This window comes from Manacus vitellinus, unplaced genomic scaffold, assembly GCF_001715985.3.
Source record: "Manacus vitellinus isolate BGI_N305 unplaced genomic scaffold, ASM171598v3 scaffold_5_pilon, whole genome shotgun sequence".
NCBI lineage: Eukaryota > Metazoa > Chordata > Aves > Passeriformes > Pipridae > Manacus > Manacus vitellinus.
Window position 1 is genome coordinate 4334854 of NW_021940682.1, and position 24946 is coordinate 4359799.

At 36.8% G+C, this 24946-nt stretch overlaps 1 protein-coding gene across 1 annotated transcript in view; it reads right to left on the reverse strand.

The window, feature by feature from the left end:
* The window catches only part of ETNK1 (ethanolamine kinase 1), a 33320-nt gene that overhangs the window by 7098 nt on the left and 1276 nt on the right, over positions 1–24946 (reverse strand). Inside the window, exons 2-7 of the mRNA XM_029963390.1 lie at positions 14376–14640; positions 13433–13573; positions 11802–11944; positions 5509–5592; positions 3517–3677; positions 1035–1108 (exon numbers count right to left, since the gene is read on the reverse strand). Coding sequence (XP_029819250.1) covers positions 1035–1108; positions 3517–3677; positions 5509–5592; positions 11802–11944; positions 13433–13573; positions 14376–14640 — 868 coding nt within the window. The remainder of the gene's footprint in view (positions 1–1034; positions 1109–3516; positions 3678–5508; positions 5593–11801; positions 11945–13432; positions 13574–14375; positions 14641–24946) is intronic.

Here is a 24946-nt window from a genome sequence, read left to right on the forward strand (position 1 = left end):
CACTGACCCTTCGCAGCTGCCAAAGGAAGAACTTCACAACAGCACATGGATGTTCTGGTACTTCCTCACCCCACTCCCAGCTTGCAAAACAGATGCTGTTCTGGTATTATCCAAAGGTAATGGCTGTGTTGTTCTTAATGGGCTGTCCAACTACACTCCCACAGAAATGCCATCTCGATTATTACAAGAGTGGCATTTTATTCAAAGTTGACAAGTTTCGGGGTTCTATGACCCGTGTTTTCTCTGAGTTTGTCGCGCCATCTCGTGGTGACTCACGGGTACTGCTGCAGTAGATAATCAGTCACAGGAACCCAGAGTGGTCTCATGGACAAAATGACACAATTAAGCCCAGCAAACTGGCTTAGACAGGGCAAAAAAATTCCAAAGTGGGATATTTTACCAGGAAAAAATGACTGCTTTTATCACCTCACACAGGCCCCACTGGAGAAGTGAATTCCTCTGCTTGTTGCCATAAAAGATCATTTAAAAAATGCCAAAGACACATCTATCCACCTGAAACAGAACAACCCTGGCCAGCACCTCAGGAAACAGGGCTTAACATTCATCAGTTACAAAAACTCTTTAAAAAAAGTTGGGGTTTCTGGGATCAACACTCCATGCAGTCAGTACAAAAGAGCTTGTTTACTACAAGAATCCCATTTCTTTGACTCCTGCAGTTGAAAATGTAGGTCTTGGATCTGACAGACAGCACACCTCACTGATACACTTGGTTTTTAAGCCTTTGTCTCTTTAATAAAAAAAAGCACTCAATGTCCCAAAACATTATGTTCCTTGCCTTTTTATACCATGAGTTTTATTCCAGGGGCACATACTAATTAGAGAACTTTCAGAAACAAAAAGGACAGACAGCTTTTACTATCCTGTTTTCTCTGAAAGATGTTATTGTATGACCACATAGATCAGGTCTGTCTCTCAGGTCTCAGTTTCTGATAGCTGGGGTGTTGGAGTAGATGGCCTTACAGATCCCTTCCAGCCCCCAGGATTCCATGTTCATACATAGCAAGCACACTTACCCTAGAAAATCAAAGTCAATGGTGGAATATTTGGCTTGAATTAGAGCCCACAATCCCCAAAAGAAGTGGGAAGCCTAAGAGAAAAAAAATTTATCAGTGAAAAATTAACCTCATTTCCAATCTAACATGCAGACATATTCTTACATTGAGACAGAAAGTTATCTACAAGAGCACTCAAAACACAAACTTTTTGTAAAGTTATTTGATATCTCTTTACCAAACAGATTGGTAAGCAGTATTATAGAATAAACTACTGGCAATCAGAGTTACAAGTAAACCTATTGGACTCCTAACTCTCCATGTGTCATTTTCAAGAAAAATAATGTTGCATTTATAAAATAGGTCACCTATTAAGTAGATTGTTGTACAACTATATAAACCATACCTTAAAAATGCACAGAAATTCAACTGTCTTATCTACTATCTAATTAAATATATATTATTCCACAGTTATTCATATCTAGTACAAATATGAAATTCCTTTTGAATCTTGGAATACAGCCTTGGATCTCTGTAACTACACACACTTTCACTGCTGACTTGGACAAAGATGATATGCAGTGCTGCATGAAAACCTTAAACTCAGCCTTTACACAAACTTTTCATTTGTTCCAAACTTACTTCCATGTTCACTTCCAGACTGAAACCATTAATGATTTGATCATTAATATACCCCAAATCAACATGTAATGGTCACGACAGTCTCCTTGTGGAAGATGTCTCTGGACCACCCAGGTTACAAGCTACAGACTTCAAACTTCAGTGAATAACTGCTTACAGTAATTACCTAAATGGCTTCCCAAAGACTGCATGTAACACTTGACCAGGAGTTTAGAAGGCACAAAAATGCACATGCACCCAAAAGCATCTTAACGTGGTAACTAATATATGTCCATGTGAATCTTGTATCTCTAGTTTAGATAACTTTGCCAGAGTAGCAGTTCAGCATTGTACATCAGCATCCATTAACTTTAGGTCATGTTTTCTCTTAACAAAGCTTCCCACACGAACTGACACAAGTGTCACACAGTATTTGAGCATCATGTGTGGTCTATAGGCAAGCCTTGAGCTGTTCTCTAAACACAACTCTATCCTCTTAAACTTTACTGTGACCATCATTTAAAACTGACAAAACAACACTATATATTTTAAAACAGACCACCAGCCTACTTAACTGCAGCTCTAACTTTCCCAAATAAATGGGACAGCTGAGTTTAACAGTAACAGTTGACATTTTAAAAGAATAGCACCAAACAAGCTGCTATTTTCAAAGACTTGTTTAATAATCATTTCCTTGTGAATTGTATTTCCTCACTGCAACCATTAGCTTTTGCCAGAAAACAGAGCATTACAGTAACAGAAGTGTGTTTGGATCAGTAGGAAAGAGAACTAAAATAAGGCTAGAGTGGCTTCTTTAGACTTAAGTCCTCCTACAAATAGTTTGCCATGTTATTCTTGAGAAGAAAACAAAATAGAGGTAACTTTTGTTGTAACATTTCCAATCACATCTTCTAGGCAAAACAAGATCAGGGCTAGTTGAAAAACAAAAATGATGTGAACCTCTGAAGTATCTGTTAAGAAATCACACAAAGATAAAGCTTAGAAAAAGAGAAAGACAACTTCAAACTGCTTCTAACAGTATATATACACTCATGACATTCAAAGATATAATTCCACACCTATGTGACTTTACTTATTCTACCTCTGTGAATTACATTTGATGTGGTTTGTTTTCCTGAAGGACAGGGCACCAAAGTCAGGTCAAAACTGAACAGGCTCCATCCTTTCAAAGGGAAAGAACAAGAGACTGAAGTTGTTACAGTCAAAGTCTGCAAAAGACAGACTGACAGAGAGGAAACAGCCTATAATGCACAGAGATACTGGAGGAGTAGGAAGCAGACTCATACAGACAGTCCTCTCTCTAGAACTTCTGAGACTGACTCCATGTGCACTTTGCTACAATTTAAACCAGTAAAGGTGATAAAAAACAAATCTGAAAGCAACTCCCTTCTAGCTGAGACACTCAGGTAAGGAAAGTTAAATCAGTACTGAAAGATTCTGGAGTGACCTAATTATCTGCAACAAATAAATAAAAATCAAAATATCCTGGTTTTACTCTAACAGAATTTTATCATCTTATTTTAAAAAGGCTTTTAAAGTCTGCCTTTATGAACTTGCTCTTCTGTCCTCTTACCACTACAAACAAAAGTTCAATACAGACCCACCATAAGCTCTGGCCAACTCAAACTTGCCAAAACAATAAACGGTCAACAGAAATACTCACTAAAAGCTCATCTTCTCCTTTTCTGAATGCCCAGTGCTTCTTTCACTGGGAATATTCTACAGACACAATTTTTAAACAGCAAGTGGAAGGAAATTCTACTTCTAACAGAAGCTTTTCTTTATGTGCCACAGTACTCAGATTAAGAAACTTGGAATTACCTTTGTCCATAGTGTGCCTAATCAAGTGTTTGTTACTTACCAGTGCAAACTGATTGACTTGGACATACAGAACTTCAACTTCTTTTTCACTGACTTCTGTGCCAAATCCTTTATATTCTTTGTAGGCCTCAAGGTAAGATCTCAGCCACTGTTCCTGTAATTTTCTGTTAGGATAAAGGCTGTAGTCTACCTCATTTACTCCTAGAAAAGAAAAAAACACCTATTAGAACCTTCTTTAGCCTAAAAAGACCATTAGAAGCCCTAAGTACCTATCATTCTTTCTTGTGCACCTGTCTTTCTAGTGCCTAGCTGTGTGCACTCAGATATTCCAGGGTAAGGCTGTGATTTTTACAATATGAGATTCCCCTAAATATTCACTCAAGAAAGCTCTTAAATAATTAGAGCTTACAATTCTCTATGTTTAAAAGTCCATTACTACACTACTTCCCCCTTCCCATCCCAACACACAGGCACAAATTGCTGTAGACAAACATCAGCATTTTTACTTTGACCTGACTTTATCAGTTACGTGTTGTCAAGAATTTCCCCACACACAAACCAGTGTTCAACATCTGATTTATGTTTTCAGCCACCTCGAGTCTACTTGTAGGCCAAGATTCAACAACTTGGGCTTTGAGAGAAGCTTCAAGAAAAAGTATTTGCAGTATGAAACAAAAGCTCTCAAATATATCAAATATTATATATTTTGTAGGAAAAGGCACTTGTACGCAACAACATTCCAAGCTGAGTCCAGATGCATATCCAGTTGTCACTAACTAAGCTCATGTCTGAAGAAAATTTACTACAAATCTGTCTCTCTCCTCCTCAGGGTTTGGTGGAATTAGAAGTCTTATGTCTATAACCCCTTTTTATCCTGTTTTTCTTCCTATACTGGCAATGCTTAGTCACAGGCCATAGGGAATCTGGCAGGAGCCCCAAACCTGGATCACAGCTCACTCCCACTATTACTCCCCAGGGATTTGGGAATTCTCCTCAAGTCTTATACTATGAACAGTGCAATCCCCTAGCACCTAAACTCTCTTGTGTGTCAGATCTACTCAAATTTACCTTCAAAACATAATTAAGATTTTTACTGGATGGAAAGTAAAAGTGAAGCACAACCATTCTTCATAGGTTAAAAAAAAAAAAAAATATCTGTGCATTTAGTCTTCTTACCAATGTAAGACTTGGAGAAGTGCAAGACAAAAATCAAATGCTCCCAATTATACTTTGTAAAAGAATTTAACTTGCTTTCCAAATGTTTAAATTACCAATTATACAACTTAAGTTCCCAAGTACACATCCCGATTTTTTCTTTAAGTTATCTAAACTTCACATTGTGAAACAACTGGTAGATTAATGCTCCTGATTTCACCACACTGTGCTTTCCATCTGCACTAATCACTATGTAGGTTTTTGCTGCTGTCCCATGCTCTGAAACACCACAGCACACACTTGAGGTTATTTCTCCCTTATGGAGTAAATGGAATGGGCATTCACTGAGAAAATTTGAACTAGATAATGAGTCTACAAACACCTGATTCCTTTATTCCTGAAATCCCACCTTTTTCCTATGACAGTCTTACCTTTACCTCTCATTTTAGGACAGGGCAAGTACTCAGCACACCCATTCAAACCAACAAAAAAACCAGACAAGCCTGCCTTTTGGCACTGTGGAACCACACAGAGTATTCTCAATATATACCTACAGTGTGACATCCACAGTATTTCATTACAGTTGGCTGTCTCTGCTGTGTCACTTCACAGAAGGCCCCTGGGAAAGCTGTGGGTTCTGTATTTATCTAATTCTACCAGCACACAGGACGTGACACTGCCATTTCTGGCTTAGCAGAGCTGCAAAGGAAAGGCATAACTGGCCTGCAAAATGAGACAACATATTCTGATACCGTGAGCTGACAGCTGTAAACATGCATTTAGATAAACAGACAAAGAGGATGTGCAAGAATGAGGTAGTTGGGTTTTTTTAATTCATAAAACCAGTCAAACTTCACCTCAGAAATCCAGTTCTTACCTGCAAATTCATTGAAGTGATTTCCAATGTCATAAGCCAGGTAGTTGTATCCAGAGTACTCATAGTCTATGAACTGCACATCACCTATGTGAGAGACAACAGCAACAACATCAGAGTTCAGATCAAGTGAAGTCACAGCCCTAATCCTTTGGTGTCCTTTGAAGATTTCAGGGAAAAACCAAACCAAACCGTGCACTCGTCTTTCTTGTGCCCAGTTGTGTGCACTCAGACATTCCAGGGTAAGGCTGTGATTTTTACAATATGAGATTCTCCTAAATATTCATTCAGAAAAGCTCTTAAATAATTAGAGTTTAAAATTCTCTCTGTTTAAAATCTGAGCTTAAAATCTGAATAGGAGAATTTCAATTTTAACTCCTACCACATGAGGGCACCCCTTACCCTCAAAATAAGGAGTAGTACATTCTTTATTTAAATTTTATGTAGAAATAGCAGATCAATTTTTCCTTGACTTAAAAAAAAAAAAACCAAACAAAACAGTTTTGTTCATTCTCACACAAATGTGAAACCATAGTGTACTAACACGTTGCAACAATGCTGATATTTCTTCTAACACATTGATATTTCCTGCTCCCTCTAACCACACTTACAAAGCAAGACTATTCTCAACTGTTCCTTTTTTTATCTGGCTTAAACTGGTCTCAAGAAACTGTCAGACAGTCCTCAAAACTATCAAACTACATAGTATTATGTAAACAAGGTCTGACAAAACAGCAAAATACAGCCCCAAATGTTTCCAAATTACTTTTACCTGTAGTGTAACCCAGGAAAATGCTTCACTTAATTTCTACAGCACATAAAAGTCAAAATATTAGCAAGATAGATAAGTAAAACTAGAGCTCTTGTATTTTAATGGAAACCAGCAAAATGACTAAAAACATCAGAAAAGGAAGCAACTGGTAAACATAAGAACTTTGCACTAGAACATTAAAAACTAAAAAGTCTTGCATTTCTCAACTACTATGCTGAATAGGTAATTTTCACCCTTCTCCCTCTCTATACACATTCTTTTGATGACTATCTGCAAATTTAATTAATAAAAACATTCCTTTATTACAAAGAGCAATCTTCTTAACATGACTTAAAACATCTTACAGATACCAATGCTGTCAGAACTCCAGGTAAAAAACAAAAAATCACGAACAATGTTAAAATTAAGTACATTACATACATATATTTCCTAGACTAAGGATTTTAAGTGCCTAAAATACTGCCTCCTTAAGATTTAGGAATATCATACATCTCAAATACAATAGTTTCACCAATGTCCTGACCAAATTAGCACAGAAGAACTTTGTTAAAAGGGTTCCTTCATATGCAGTTCAGCTTTACCATATTTGAAATATTAACACATTAATGTTTTCCAGACAGACAAATACTTACAATACCGCCACAAATGAACTTCTGCCACTGCCTGACTGGCAAATTCATACATTTATTTGCTCTTCCCACCAGTTCTTTATTGCTGCTTTTCAAAAGACACACCTCTAAGTTACAAGCCAGTCAAAATACACAGCCCAACCCTGGTTAATATTCTGCTACACAACTGATCTCCTGAACCCCCAAAACATTTCATATTGTCTGCATTTATAGAGGGGTTTTACTTCCTTCTTGACATAAAATTCCAACACAGCAGGTAAAAGTCTGCTTGTAAAATATGGATGTAAATACTTTAAATTTTTTCACGTGCAGATTACACCTAGAACATACCCATGTGCTACGATGGATTTTTAATTAAATCCACGGTTAGTTAAAGCTAACATTTTAAAAAACTCACTTCCAGATATAAAGAACATATCATACAACCAGAAATTTAATCTAGCAAGATAAAGCTGAAGCTGTTACTAGGCACGTGTCCTATGAGGAAGTGAACGTGAACAATGAGATAAGCTTTCAGTCAGTGCAACGTAGCACGGTGCACGGCACCACAAGGCAGCAACAATGGCATACCCAGTCTGAAGCAGATGAAGAAAATTTGGCAAACTCACATTTGATAAGACAAAAGTTCAAAGTGAAAAAGTCTCGTATTTATACTGATCCCTTTCAGACTCATGCTACTGTGGAACTCAACCTTAAAGTTAATTTTTGCACGAAGGCTCAAAATAAAGATGCACAGTTCCTTCTGTGAAACTGAAAGAAAGCAAAAGCTTTTAAGTTGGCTGCTTCATAAATGCACAATGCATACAATGTGCCAGCTACCTTGTTTTAGAAGAAACAGAAGAAAGTTCTCATTGTTTAAATAACCTTAATACTAGAAGTTACTTTTAAGATTTACTGCAGCTCATATGAGAAAGTCACTTCTCAAAAATACAGTTTACTTTAATGGTTTAGCAGGTAGCTTTTATTCTGAGGTTTCTAATAAGTACCAAGAATTTGTGCATCCCATTGATATCCCTGGGAGCAGGCAGACCAACAAGAGGTACTGCACTTAGACATGATTTAAAAATAAGCTCTACCATCTCTCTGGAGAAGCTACTGTTAGCAACAGGAATAGATACCCCAAGAGTGTTGAATACTGCAAGTTGAAACATGTTCCTTTCTTCCAGGGATCTCCTAGTGCAGACAACATGCAATGAACTCTACAAAAACCACAGACAAGACACAAAATGGAACATATGTTGTGTTCTATATCCCAGAAATCAAATTTTAAATAGATCAAGTGGTAATCAACAGATAGATCTCCTCAAGGTACTGACAGGTAGGAGCGTGATGACACCTCTCTTTCTAGTTGCTCTTCCCTTTTAACGGTCTAATAAGGGTAAGCACTTCCAGGGTGCAAGTCCTGGCTGTAGTTACCACAGCTGGATGATGTATCCCGAGTTCCATCCCATCCTGCTCATCAGGTGAGCCAGAGCCCCTAAAAGACAGCTTCAAAAACAATGATCTGTGCTACAAACATACTTGACAATTCGTAAACGGGTCATATACCCAAAAAGAATAATTTTAGCTATAAATACCCCGTAGAGCTCTGCAAAGCAAAACAAGTTTTTAGATCAAAACTAGAAGCCTTAAACGTACCTCAGTCTTCAGAAGCACTGAGCACCCACAGACTCCTACCAAAGATCATAGAAAACATTGGGTAGGCAGAGGGAATAAACAGAACAAAACCAGCCATCTACCCACACACTTAACTTCCTGCCAGGTGATTTTCATATAATCAAAAAGAGCACATACAGATACAGACAAAAGAATTCTGATACATGGTCTTGTTGAATAACAAGTATTTGAATACTCTTAAAACATCCAAGTATTTTTTGAAACTCCCAAGTTATGTTAAAAAAAAAAAAAATCAAGAAATAAAAAAAAATTTAGGAGCATCAGAACACAAGGTCTATAAATAAGCACTACGAAGCATCAAGACTATTTTTAGTATTCTTGATGTCAAAATTGTAATTAAAAGCAATGTGAAGCTCCAAGCTATATCCTTCAAAGAGCAGACGACAGTGATAATTATAAGTTATGTAAAGTAACACTTGCAGACTTTCATATCCTGAGTGACTGAGAACGGACATTAACAAAACAGCAAGAGGCAGGATTCTCTCAGCCACAGCAGGAACAAATTCAAATCAGATGAGTGAAACTCCATTAAATGAAGTTAGCACTCAACATGCTATTCCAGTCTCATAAATAAAATGTAAGGACAGGAGACCGATTCCTCTTAAACACAGTATGTGGCACAACTGATTTTTCTTTCAAGTCAGAAAACTTAAGGTGAAGTTAATGCAGAGGACAAGCCTAAAGCAAAGCCCTGGGACAAGCCATATTCTTTGTAACTGCATTAGACATGAGTCCTAATATCTGTTGATAGTCTGTAGCTTAAACACATACACATGCCCCATGATGGGCAAATTAAGCATTCACAAACAAAATGATAAATGCAGCGTTGCTAAAACAAATAGTTTTTGTTCATGCCAGCTTCTGAAAAGCCAGACAATGCTACCAGCTTTGCATAAATTTTACTGAGGAGTAAAGAAAAAAAAAAGTAGTTAATACAGAAGTTCAGTTCTCTCTCTTATTTCCAGCTTAGGGTCACCAAGGTCTTTTAGATTCACGGAAGCCTTTCTAGATGGAAGAGTAAATTAATCAGAGTACAGCATCAGCAAAGCTGTTAACTACTTTCATACAGTTTGATGCCATTTATAGTGAAGCACATCTTTAATGATTCTATTTTGTGCTCTTGCAAAATTATTTGGATACCAATAAAAGGTTTTGCTCTGGTAAACAGAATTCAAGCAACACAATACACATATTTCTTTGCAGTTAAAACTCAGCTTCCACTTTCTGCACTGTGAAAAGTGCACTATATGAAATAGCTTTCAAATGACAAACATTCTTTCTACAGATGGCACTGAGGTTTGGTTAATATGAAAATGGTACCTGCTGTACCCAGATTGCACAAGTTTTACAACAGTACATGTGCAACATTCAAACATAAGTTTAAAAATATATTTATTTCATATTTCCAAGTCTTCCCCCCACAGCTGTTTACAGCTTGCTTGAAGTCAAAGTAGTTTACATGCCTCCCTCCTCCCCACCTTGTCCCCAAACTCTAAACACTCACACACTTGTTACTGTAGGATTGCTCACAAGTGAGGCACTGCTGGCATTGTTTTTTCCTCCATTCTGTTTACAAAAAGAAAAGCATATAGCATTTGTTTTTCAATTAGGAATTTAAAGCCTATTGACCACGATAGCAAACCTTTTAAAGGAATTCCTCGGATTGTTCGCTTTTTTGTTGTGTGGTTCTGCTACAAAAAGCAACTATAAAAATTTCTTTTACCTAAATAAGTCTGTTCTGGAATTCTACAACTCAAGGTAGTTTCAGCGATAAAATAACCCACACAGTAAAAATAGATTTATTTTTGGTACTACAGCATCACAACAATGTATGTAAGATCACAAGTCAAATTTTTTTGTACACCTCCCATGCTTTTCTCTATCCTCTTTTTAAGCAGAGCTATAACCTATCATTGAAACTAAGTAAAATCACTGAAGCTTGGTCCTGAATTCTTAGAATTTAAAATTTATGTTAATAGCATTGTAAAGGTATATATGTATATATATGTATATACCAATATAACTAAAAGTACTAGCAACCCCCTTCAAAAGTGGTATTACTCAGAGGGAAACTTGTATACAAATCACCTGAGGAATTCATTTCCTCAATTCACATGCACCCAATGCATATGATGCAGAAATGTGTTAAAAATACTTGGCCAGTTTTCATACTAGAACCAACTCCAGCAATTAGTTTTTCTTTAGAACTTAAGGCAGATAAGTTTGATAGGTCAAAGACCAATAATAACTGATGGAGAAGGCTTCAGTTCCTTTCAGTTATTCACCTCAACACTTTGGGCTTACATACCAACAATCTTACCCAATAGCACAAACAAATACACAGCTACTAGAAGGAATATGTCACCCTCACTTCAAAAGAAAACAATCTGATTAGTTGGTTGCCCTCAGCCAAGCTCAGCTATTCGAAAAGGGAGGAAAATTGTGCACTTTTATTGCACAATGGTCATTTCTGTGTGACAAGTTTGCCTTATTTGTTTTAATATCTAATTAATTCACCTAGTAACTGAACCTCAAACCACTAAAATCAATAAACTGTGGGTTTAAAACAGAAGCTTTATACATTTTAATAACACAAATTATGAGTTAAACGTATTATAAGAGAACCAAAAAAGTAATTTATCTCCGCCAAGACGTGTACTGCCTACAACTGTTTAAATAAAGTATGTACTTATGAGAGAAATTTAAGATGTCTATGTACCTATTGCAGAAAATAAATTGAGCTACTGAACGTAATATTAAATCTCACTAATATACTGCATTATGAAAGGGTATTCCCACAATCACAAACTGGAACAAAATACATATTATTACAGGAGACAATCTTCATGTTATTTTCTATACTTGCATGATTTTCTTTTCTTCCAAAAAGCTTTATACAACCAGAGCAGAATTAAGATCAACAGTTAACATATTTTGAAGCCTAGTCATACAGACAAGTTGGGGATTAACAAATTCATTAGTTCATTAAAGAAAAGCAAAAAAACACTGACTTTCTTCCTCTGTACAGTAATATACAGATCAGAATTAGTCTAATTAAGCAACTTAAGTCTTTGCAGAGGTATCACTACCATTGCACTGGGTCTTAAAAGCTCAAACTGAGTTCACTTGAACAAGTCAGTAAAACAACACCACTGATGCAGCTCATATAATTACAGCACAAAGCCAACTCATTACTCACTGTTTAGTTCAAGTCCTACCTCGTTTCTTGTTGTAAATAATATTCTTACACAACAGGTCATTGTGACAGAGTACCACTGGTGATCCTAAATTTGACAGTCTTTCCTTCATCCAGGCCATCTCTTCCTGAAGAACTTGAGGACTTGGAATGTCACTTAAAAACCTTTTTACGTATAAGAAGATTGAGAGTTAGTACTGTGTGTTCCATATCAAGCATTCTTCTTGCAAATAATGCAATGGACCCTCTCCCAGATCAGGGCAATCATTGCCTTAGCAGTCAAATTATTACAATTATTTCCCTCTGTCCTCCCCAGAAAAAAATTCTATGGAGACTATCTGTGCTATAAACATGATAGCAGTCCAAAAAGGAGGAGTAAAACTTGAATACAGTCCTGCACATTTTAAAGGAGCAAAAATTAAGTGTGTTATTGCAGGAATTTCAATCACTTTTTGCTTATGTTGCATTACTTCCTCCAAGAGGAATATACAACAGTAAGTACTAGGTACTATATATCTATATAGAGAAAATTAACATCAATTTTTAGTCTAGTCTCAATAAATATACTTAAGTAGCAATTTTATCTTCTAGATTTTCCATTAACTCCTCAAGTTTTCTCAGTTTTCTTAAGAACTTTATGTTGTAAAAGAAAAGCAACTTTGCTAAAGCATTCTTTAATTACAATGCAGCAAGAAGGGCAGCTGGTATCAATGATTTCAAAGTTACATGAAGAATGTTTTTAAGCAGGAATCTGCTTCCTGAGTGATATGAAGTTCAACAGTGTGTAAACACTTTCAAATTAGTTTTAGCTTAAAAGTTGGATCTCCACTCTCTGAGAAACATTGTCTTCAGCCCAAGCTTTAGATTACAGCAAGAAATTTTATTTAGGTTAAACATTGCTGGTTTTGCCATTCCTCTCATCCCAATCTCCCAGTGACTGACAGTAGAACCCTTTGGAAATATTTTCCCTTTTTGTGAAGCTCCTAACACCCACAGTTTGATTTGCAACTCAACAACTATATTGAGATGCTAAAACTAAAACGTAATTAAACCCTTAGACCCAAGTTATACAACCGTTCATAGTCCATGACAGTAAAAGTCTAGAGTGACTTGTGGATACCTTTTCCTCCACTGGAAAACACTTTGGGAGATCATCCTATCACCCAAACTAACCTTAAACTAGTTTTAGTGTTATGTCACCCAATTTTGGAACAGACTTATAAGCCGAACACAAACAAAACAGATAAGAGATGGGGGTTAAAATGGACAAGCAGCAGTACTCCTGCAACTCCAGGAAACAGGTTTTTAGTATTCATTCCAGAACACAGGTCTCAGTTAGAGACTGATGGTTCTCTTAAAGACTGTTGAGAAAAAACTACCTGAAGTAGGTAAGTTGATGTTGGTTCTTTAAAAAGAGCAAAGGAAACTACCACTATTCAAGTATACAATCAGATGAAGAGCTATATGGATATAAACACAATGTACCAAATTAGTTAAAAACCTCTGTCATATTTGACATATATACAGCTACTTCAATATACAAGATGCAACAAAACACAGAATTTTACAAAGTTAAACCTTTTTCTTAAATATTCATCTATCCCTTAACCAGAAGGATTGAAAAGTCAGGAAAGAACACAGTGAAATACCCACCTTTTATTTACTTCCTCATCTGCAAATTCTGTGGGTATGAGAGAGAAGTATTTCCCCATCTTCAGCCATAGATTAGATTTAGGGATCCACCCATTGTGTGCATGAATAGTATGGATTTTAGCAAGTTGTCTAGCAATGAGTCTGAAAAACAGAAGTTAAATTAATGTTACAGTCAATGTATACCTGACAGACTATCATATTTTTCCCAACAATACAAAAACAATATATTTAATTGAAAAATTCTAAAAAATGCAGCACAGGAATTCAAGAAGGGTGTAAATAAGAGCAACACAGCCATAGGGGAGCATCTTTCTAGAATCAAAAGGTCATTAGCAACACTACCTGTGGGAGGGGAAGGACTGGAATTCCATTACAACACACATACTTCTGTATTTACAATCTACTCTTACTTACCTTTAGAAGAATTGATTCAAATTAGCTGCCCTTGTTAGGCAAGTACATTTCAGTGCACACATGAAAAACTAAAACCTTAAGACATTGGCACTTTCTGTTCACTGCTAATAGTTTAAAAAAATTATATCCCAATGGAAGACTCTTGGATCTATTCACAAAAGGAATGTATTGGAAACAGAGCTGAAAGTACTTGCCTTAACAAAGTCCAGCCCCCTAAAACTCCACCATGTTAAATGATCTCTCCAATGGTAATGAACGTTTTAAATACTCACAATAAACACCTCTAATGAGTACACAGTGTTCTGTGGAGGCAGCAAGGATCTCTTGTTCAGCACTGAAATACTATAACTAAGAGCACACTGAGCTGTCAAGAGTGTGAACATCGACTCAGTGCAGGCTTATAGAAATATTTATTTTTTGCCTGCTCATAAACTGTGCTTGAGATGCTTTAGGCCTGACGGGACTTCATAAACACATAACGAAATTCTGAAATTTAAAAAAAAACAAAACAATAATTTAAAAAGCTTACCTGAAAATATCTGGATTGCACACATGCTCTGGATCCAGTGCTTCTCCCTGCATGAACTCGTAGCACAGGCCATTATTGAAAGTACAGTACAGCTGGGGTGCACAGCCATGGGCCTGCAGCACACGGAAACTCTTCACTTCCTCATCTCGATCCACCAAGAGCTCGGTCTTATTTCCATAGATCCGAACTAGAACGACATCATCTGTTATGTCACCAACGTAGCAGCCAATTAATTTATTGGTGATTCCATCAGTGAACAGCTGAAAAGTAAAAATAATGCATAAGCAACTTAAAAAAACTGTGTTTTTGATGTGCAGGGGGAGAATGCTGGGTTGCTCTTTAGTTCCCCAAACAGAAATGTTTACTAGATCAAGCACTAACAAAAGAAAACTTTAAGACAGAGGAATATTGTGAAAATTGTAGGGATTTTTATCAGTAATACACAGAAACAGAAGAGGACAATCTGAAAACATGCTACAGTGAACTACAGAAATGCTACATGTGAACGGCAATGCTGTAAAATGAGTTTCCACATAACCACTCTAAAGAACCATGTCCAGAGAAGGGCAAGGAAGCTGAGGAAGGGTCTAGAGCACCAATCCTACAAGAAGCACCCAAGGGAGCTGTTCAGTCTAGAGAAAAAGAGGCTCAGGGGGGACCTTATTACTCTCTACAACTACCTGGAAGGAGGTTGTAGTGAGATGGGAATCGGCCTCTTATCCCAGGTAACAAGCAGTAAGACAAGAAGAAATGGCCTCAAGTTGCACCAGGGGAGGTTTAGATTGGATATATTAGGAAAAATTTCTTCTCCTAAAGGGTTCTCAAGCATTGAAATAGGCTGCCTGGGGAAGTGGTGGAATCACCATCCCTGGAAGTGTTCAGAAGGCCTGTGGATGTGGCACTTGGGGACATGGTTTAGTGTTGGACTTGGCAGTGCTGGGTTATTTGTTGATCTTAGAGGTCTTTTCCAACATGAATGATGCTATGAAACCGATGGTTTAACACGGCTGAAATCAAAGCCCAACAAAGCACCAAGCCTAAACCAGTATTAAAACAGCCATCAATACAGGTAGCACAAAAACAAGACAAATTTGATGCACTTCAGAATTTCAGTATCTGTCAATTAGTGCACAACCAGTAAAAAAGATACTTCTGGAGTTCTCAACTAGTCCTTTTAAAAAAACAAAATTCAGGTAAGAAACAGTTCAAGTTCAGTGTTTCTCACCTTCCCACCAGCCTTCAGGTTTTACTGATTGCAAACAATTCCTGAAGTCACTTTGGTTTTACTACAATTTTGAGAATTCAAGAATTCAAGTCTTGAAATTCAAGACCTTAGCCTTAAGTACCATTCCAAATTTAAAAGCTGCTGACAAAACCCACTATCTTCCCATTTTACTTCATAACTGGTATGCACCATTTAAAAGGTGTAAAGAACATTTTAAGTCCTTAGCATTGGGATGTACATAAATGCAATTTAAAGTCCTGCACTTTACTAGACTTTGACCAGTCTTGTCACAGATGCCTGAACATACTGAAGACAAAGCAAGTGACTTGCTACAAAAATAAGAGCAATATTTGAGCATTATGTTTACATCTAATGACAACCTACTCGCTGCCTTTCAAATAATGATGGAGGTATGGAAACTTCACATTCCCAGATAGGGAAAGGAGGAGGTGGACCAAAAAAATATCTCCCACTCTTTAACTGCCACTTCTTTCACATTTGATGATAACACCTAAAATAGTCATTAGACAGGCTGAACTCCTGCAGAGGTTGCCTGGCAATCAGACTAGATCCTGAGCTGCTGACTGGGCTCCTTGTATCCCATTGCATGTAGTCAGGCATTTGACATCACTTAATGCCTGCAAGGGTAACACAGCAATTCTTAATCTCCTCCCACAATCTGGGACAGTAGAAAACAGATATTGGCTACTTTTAAACTCTTTGCACTCTGTCAACTCAGTCTGAATGCCTAAGGACTTGCTAGATGAGCACTAACCATATTATCTTCAGCTGTTAAGTAAGTGACTGAATGACAATTAATATCCTCACAACACCAGAAGCAAGAACACCAATGCTTTCATACCTTCTCAAAGTCACATGCAGTCTTCAGTAGTAAAGAATTTTAAGTCAAGGTTCTCACAGCAACTGTAATTTATACTAAAGTCATATCTCTTCTACTCTGTCGCCCTCAAAACCCTGATTAAAATTTAATTCAGAAGAATAAACTCTCCCACAAAACATAAAACAGCCATTCAGGACCACACGGTAAAACGTGCACAGCAAGAATTAGCTTCAACTTGGTTAAAATACACAGCTAGACAGAAACATTTTCCCTTTGTCCTGCAAGTTTTAACATCTTTCTTTGGGGAGTGCTTTCATCACTAATTCTCACTTAGTTGTCACTTCTGGTATATGCCAAGAGACAACTATTAGAACTTTTTCAAACTATGCAGGTCCATGAAGTTACAAGCAGATTTAATTTTAAGGCAACAGCAACACCATGTTTGGGGGTTTTTTTCATTCTTAATTGTAATTAAAAAAATGAAATCTATTAATCAGCATTGGAATACTAAGTATTTGATGACAACAGGTTGAATTCCTTATTTCCTGATGTCCATTGAGGCAACCTCCAATATGGCTTCTCCTTAAGCCCTAAGTGAGGTCCAGAACAAAAACACAGACAAATGCAGTGATCTGCTGCATTTCAGATCTGATATTGAACCCTAATAGTTAATAAAAAAGTATTTTTACTAAAAACACATGTCAACAACAAGCAACTTCTTTACAGACATCATCATCCCTTAGAACCTTGGACAGTTGGGGTGCTGACTTTTTTTATTATGAATTTTGGGAGGTTTTTTGTTTAGTTTTTATGTTTGGTTTTGCTTTTTTTTTTTTTTTAAAGCAAAACTCAGTTCAGAAACTTTGGCTCTTTTTTCTCTCCTCTTCAAGAGATAGCCTTTAGTTTGAAAAGTAAAGTAGTACCACTCAAACAAAAGTGACAGCTTATTTCCAGATCTCAGGGGTTTAGGGAAATCAAGTATAAGGAACAATTGTTTTTGAATTACTAAAGAAACAAATTCTGAACTTGGGTGAGATCTCCCTATTTAGGAAAGACAAGACTTTTACAATAGAAATGCTGTGGTTCAGCTATTACACCTTGTTTTCCTCAACACTCCTATGTGATGAGGTGAACAGATTCACCAATAAATGCAGAAAAGGACTGGGCAAGCTTTAGTTGTCATCACAAATAAGAAATAGCTCACATTCCTGAGGAAAGATGCAGAATATCAGAAGATAGAAAGGTACTCCATTTTCTTGAACAGTTACATACACTCAATCTTGCAGAAGTAGCTTCAGCAAATTACAGAACTTTCATCCAGACACAGAAACCACAAATTCAAATCAACCTGCTTACAAAGCCTCCTTGACTGACTCTAAAATTAAGACTTCACAATTTATGGGCACATTTTGTGATTATTATTTTAATAACTCAGGAGACAAGATATGAAACATCCTAAAGTCTTCATAGCAACTAAATGTTACAATGTTCATCAAGAAAACTGTTCCATTTAGCACCATAGATACCCAGTTTGAGCAGTGCTACCTAATCCGAACAAGCAGTACTTAAATATAGTTTTTACAAGTATGACTTGTAAGAAAAATTGCTCTATGAAAAAAGACATGGGCTTAGAGACATCAAAAATACCAATACTACCAAAAAATCCCCAACAGATGTTAGTAGTGCTGACGCAAAGATACAGTAAGAATTTGAGTTGTTATGATGTTGAACAGAAATTTGCTGGGCACTGCACAGCTTCTTTCACAGGTCTATTATCCCCTTAAAACAAGTCTCATTAGTGCCAATAAAAAGAAATCTGCAACAAGGAAATTGGACTCCCTCAACTGATAATTTAGGAACTCTACTTATTAGCATCTATTCGTAACATGCTGCTACAACTAATTATTTATAGCCAGGAGGATTTTAGTTATTCCTTCTTAAAAAAGCAGAAGGGTTTGCTTACTTTTCTAATAACATTCAGAGTAGATGATTTCCATGTTCCACCATAAAAAAATCCAGTGTTTTCTACCAGTAAAACAACATAATAGTCTCTTTATTCTTTTATTCAGAATGCCTTTACTGTAGCATTTAAAGAATCAGCTAAGAGGGCCTTGCCCAAAACACAACCTGAGATGGAGCAGAGCAAAATATTCTGTAACAAAAGTATCAGTGGAGCAGCTTAAGCACAGAATAGACTCTAAAAGCGTGGACAAGAATCAGTAAACTCTCAGGGCCGTGTGGAAGAAGATGGAACAACCTAAAGAATGTAATGTATAGCAGGTAGAAAATTCTAGGAATAAATCAATAAACACAAAGAGGCAATAGAAGTCAAGAACACAATGCAACTAAAAAAAAAAGTCCAGCAGAAAGATTCTGATACTCCTGTAATCTGTAAATATTTAATTACTGTTTTGTGTACTTAACACATTGTTATACACACTTTCAAGTGAGGTGACACAGCTAAAACTAAATTCTGAAAACATTTCTGGAAATTGCATTTATACTGCCCACAATCAGAGACCTAGTTTGAATCCAAGTCTTTCTGGCCTTGGGAACAAATAAACTCTTTACTGAAGTGCAAACAGAAGGTAAGAAAGCTACAAACAAGCTTGAGTTACTCAAATGCAGTCTCAGAGTGCAGCACGTGGTACAAACAAGACAGGCCAGGTGAGCCAGGGAGAGAAAACTCATGACATGAAGCACCTTTGAGACAGAGTTTATCTAAAAGACTCTTATCAGGTTATTAGATTCCTGAAAAGGAATCTAATATGGATAATATATACAATATATAATAACATGATAGATTTGTTACCATCTCATGAGCAAGTGATTCATGAAAAGCTTATATCTAATCCTATCTTTCCAGGTATTTAAAAGAATGATAAGAATGAGGGCAAAATTGCAGTCAGGTGTAACAAGCATGAACAGCCAGAAATAAAACTGTTATGGGGCAAAGTAGAAAAAACTTATGACTCAGAAGAGATATCAAACCAAGCAGATTTTCTCCTTCTAGAATGTGTTATTACATTCAGAAGAGGAGAATATAGGTATTGCACTGCTGTAAAAACACAACAGTGAGGTGAAGTTTCAGCTTAAGTAAATAGGGATTGCCCAGATTCTGCTGCTGAAACCCAGATTGACATTAAGATCTCTAGAAAGGAACAGACTTTAACAATGTATTTCCTTAATACACACAAAACTTCAAGTTATTGCTGTAAGGTCTAACTTTGTTTTTTCCTGGGAAAGTATAGCCTACACAGACACATCTGTAAGTATATAAGTCGAGAACTTAATTTCTAGAGACAAGGTGAGCTATTTCTCTCTCTCTCTTCTTTCTGTAGCTATTTATAAAACAAGGACAAAGTACAACTACTGGAAAATGCCCTGGGTAAATTCTCATATGCTCAGCAAGGCTTACAAGAAACGTCATTCCAAGGTCTCCAGGCTCTGGAGCCACATCCTCTAGTTCATTACACTCTGTATCTGAAAGCCACGTCTGCATGACATTGATGGTCAGATGATCATAAAGATGATTTGGCATCAAGAATATCAAGGCAAGCAGGGAGCCAGTAAATTCAGGGCTCTATTCTACAGTAAGTTTGGCCAGAGGCTGAACTAGTAGTTTTCTGAACTCTTTCTGATCTGCGTGACAGCAGTGTGGAGAAAACAATGCTGTATTCCATAGATAGTGGTGCTAACACTTTAACTTTTTTTCTTTTTTGGCTAATAAACCATCTACGCTTCAGCTTTAAGGTGTGTGTGGGTTTGGGTTTTGGGCGTTTTTCAATCAATTTTTTTTTCTTAAGGTCTTAACTGAAGTTTTGCATCCTCCATATTCTCTACATAAATACCATTTAAAATTACATTCAATAGTCTTATTATAAAATGCTATAGATATATCACCCCTTGCAAGGGCTGATTCTGATCTAAATGCATAAGATGTGAAAGCTTTTTTTTTTTTTAAATGTCAGGGGAAAAGAAACAACAAGAAGTTACATATTTTTTATCTTGTTTCTGAAAAATATACTCCCCCCTGAAAACAGTCAACATTAGGCAACCAGTTAACACTTTTAAAGTGATTATTAAAGTGTAAAAAGATCTTTTTACAAATTTTGTGATAGTGATGGAAACAGGTACAGATATATTATAATAATTAAAAAGAAGGTAATAGGAAAGAAAGTTATTTGATTTACTGTAACTCAAAAATTAATTTGCTGCTCCTCCCTCTGGAGTATTTTGATTTGAAATGGCCACGTAACAGCATGGAGGAGAAAAACAGGAACTGCATCATCTTGGATAGCTCCCTTCCTACCCAATGTTACAAATCTATAGCATAAGTTACATGCCTTTACACAGACACATCCAAGCTGTGCCTAAACATATTGATTCTCTCTAATTAGAACCAGAGTCATCAAGAGATACACCTCTATCCTGCACAGCTGCATTACATCATGCACTGTGATACAGCACATCAACTGCATGAAATGCCAGCACAATTTCTGCCCCACCCAGATACCATAAAAACCCTTTAAAACAGATTATCATTATCAATCTTCTTCAGAAGCTTAAAAAGAATGGAGAAACCAATCCAGCCTCAGAAGACATCCAATACTGCCTGCATTTCCCAATGTGACATTGCATTCAAGGCACACCTCAAATTACAGTTTTTCCACAACACATCAGCAATGCAGCCCATTCTGCAACTTTTCTTATTCTTCCCTTCACTCATCACTCCTCCATTTAGAGATATTAGCACTTCAGCATGTTTCTCTTCCTCCTCTTTACATGGCTACTATTTTCCCAAGTGCTGAAGAGCATGATGTGCCAAAACCAGCCATGCAGTGAACATTTCTCTTGAAAAAAATGTAACAACACTAAGAAACAAAATAAATAGTTTACTTACTTTCCCAGAGACTAACATTTTTTGTTTCAATTATTTTGATGCTTTAAAATCCCACGCTCAGCCTGTTTAAATAAACTGTGAAATATTGCAACTAGCTCAGAAATCTGAACCAAATAATAGTTTGTTATAAAGAGAATACCAAGACCAACGCAAGCAAATAAATTAGAGTAGCAGCCAGAAAATACTGCCTGAAGAAAAACTACTGAGTGCAAGTCAAAAAGAAGCAGCTAAGAGACAAGGACAAAAGCTAATCTGGTATATATATAAAAATAGGGGGGTGGTTGTTTTGCTGTTTGAAGGACAATTTTTTATAAGCATGGTTTTGTCCTCTGTGTCCACATTTCACAGCCCCAGGAACAAATCTTTGCAAAGAATTGTAAAATGCTGCAGTAGTAAAGTCATGCAAAGTGTTGATAACTGCAAACACATGTAAATCTTGCAAAAAAGACACAGCACCAGAAAATAAACAAGGTCCAGTTATGTCAGAGAATCAAAAAAAGCAAACCTAATCACAATGATTTGGATAGCTGCTTGCAGGATTTGTAGGGGGGAGGGTTGTGGAATGTCTTATTGAAGAATTTGATCCCATTTGGAAAACAGATTTTTTTTCCACCTCCCCTCAGGTTTCAGCCAGGACAAGAGCACTGTTTGTCAGCCTAACATTTTTATCATTTTAGATCTCTGAATTACTTTTCAGCCGATTTTTTTTTTCCATACACATCATGCTGGTCTACCCAAATAGTGGGAGAAATTAGCACTATTAATATTAAGCCTTTTCACCAGTCAAAGCAGGAAGCCTTTATTCTCACTATTAAATATTACTTCAGAATGGTAAGAAATAGAAATTGGTTTTCCTGCATCATAACACTACACTGCAGAGAGGAAATCATGTATTAACCTACTGAATCTTTCATTACAATCAGACCTACAAGAGGTAGAACAGGTCATGGGACAAAAGAATCCCAAATCTATACTTACTGCAGCTGTAACTAACCATCCCTACTGCAAGGAAACACTAATCCTTCTTCAAATACTGACACAAATGAATCTCCACAAAAGAGGAAAAATAAAAAATTCTTGAGGTGGGCAACACATTCCAAACTAGCACTGTAGAGGTGATACAACCTCTTTAGAACAGTAAAGAGAGTTAAAACAATAACGTTTTTATATTTCATTAATAAAAAAAGTTCAAAACATTAAAATTGGAACGTCCACTGTCACAATTCAAGCTGCTTAGAAAACTCAGAGACCCTGTTCTGAAGAAGAAGCATAGCTTTGTTTATGAAATAAAAAAAAAACTGCTTCTCACGTTCACCACAGCCAGTTTCTGAATTTAGCAAGCAGTGGATTTTTCAGCAGGAGGTTGGGAGAGAGGCCTCCAGAGATTCTTTCCAACCTGGACTCCTGAAAAATGTTATTATTAAAAGGAGACATTCCAGAATCAAAAGTGATTACTGCAAAAACCAGAAAAATTAAGAATTTAAGTGTTAGAAAATATAACAAGTTCTCTGCAGTTCCTAATACATCTTCAGGTGACATCTGCATAAAGTACCTACATGAAGATGAGTGTTGAGAAAAAAAAAGTTTGTCCTTATCAAAACATAATAACTTGAATATTTGTACTATGCTTGTAGGGATAAAATTATTCTTTTGTTGTAGTAGGGATAAAATTCACATATAACTTGAGATAGAGGAGATTCATTACAGTATAGCTGCTTCCAATTCACCAAATAATCAGCAATGTTTCTGGATACCATAGATTTTCCGATAAATACTGCAATAAAAGAATAATTTAAGCACTGAAGACTTTATTTTCACCCTCCATCCTACACTTACGTTCTATGCTATGGTGCAAAAAAAAAATTTTAAATGTTAAAATATATTCCCGACTTTAATTACATATAAATCTCAGAGAAAGTGGGGACTAAGCATTAACATTTTTTAACTACATTGTTTCAAAATTGTTCAGCTGACTAAACAATTAACACGCAACAGTAAATTTTTGCAAGAGAAGTTAATTAACTTTTTCAAGTCAAACTCTGGACTCTTCAACTCAATAATTCTTGGGTCAGAACAATTAGTAAGAGTAAAGGTGGCTAACGGCAGAGTTCACCAAGGCAAGTAATGGTTCTTTCCACCTATCACTGTTCTTTGCCCACTTTGCTGTTTCAGATTAGGCATATTCTCTATGCAATACATGAGTCTCATTTTCATCCCACTCCTAAACACATGCCTCTTTAAAGAGGGGACTCCAAGGCATCCTTCTGTTCACTCTATCCTCTTCACCAAAACATCTTTCATTTCGAAGTCTTTCTGTATGTGATGCATGTGCAACATGTATGTGTAACAGGTCCCAGCTTAAGTACTCACAGGAGCTTAAACACAAACTAAAGAGTTAAAAATAAAAGGCCACTGAAGGGCTTTGTGAATAGAACTGCCTTCCGCTGCCCAAAAGGAAAAACAGTGAGTTGAAAAGTTTTGGTCTGAAAGTAACTTGGTTAAAACTAAACTCAAGACATTTTTCAGACAGAATGTCTTGAAATGAGACAGAATGTCTCTAACCACAGACACTAATCTACTACTTCACTCCTGCATGACCAGTCAAAAGAGTTCCTGTTCCACACCAATGGTACTGGTGGTTTTTATTCTGTTAATTGCTTCTTGCAAAGGGGGTGATAGAAGGATTTTTTTTTTTTCCTTAAGCCTACTAGAACTTTCCCCAAAGATTAGTCATCCCTCCCTAACAGGAAAATATTTTGGTTTCATTTATTAGCATTCCTGAATGAAAGGAAGACAAATATTCTGTTGAGAACTAAAAAAGTAAAAACACGTTTAAGTAGTCCTGCAAGGAGTTGGATTATCCTTATGGGCCCCTTCCAACTCGTGATATTCTATGAACTCTAACAACCTTATTTAGCGTTACATGTTGTAAAGCTACTTTCATTGCACCTCAAGACACTGTAACTGTGCATAACTTACGGCCACTGATCCCAAAGAACTTACTTAGAAAAAGCTCATTAGCTTTATTTTCATACTAATTGGACTGGCATGTGTCAAGTTTTATTTTCCTTTCAAGACACTCGAGAAAATTTCAGTCAAATTACATGCCATTACCTCAACATGCTCAAATTTCTATACAAATTAGTTCAGCAGCTCTCTTCAGAGGAACTTCACTGAAATAAGACACCACCACATAATAACTGCTGAATAACGCAGTTTAAGACCGTATAATAAAGTGCTCAACTAACCGCAGGCTGCAACTGAACTGCTATTTCAGCCAAGTAAACTGGCTGAGGACTTGTCTGGGGCCAGTTTAAGTATATTCTAGAAGCACAAAAGCAGCCAATCCTCCGGCAGATGACTCGTCATCAATACAAATGACTGCTCACCTAGAGAACATCAAAGACTTCAGCGGCGGTACTTCTGCTAAGAAAAGCGAGCGATGACCTTAGCGGGGCTGGTGCGTACAGAGATACCGTCAGCCCCAAACCCAACCCTGCTGAGAATACATGACACGTACTCATTATATTTATTGATTACGGCGAGAGCGCGACAAGGGAGAGTCCAACAAGGGCTCCACCGCCCACGGCTCCCGGGAGAGC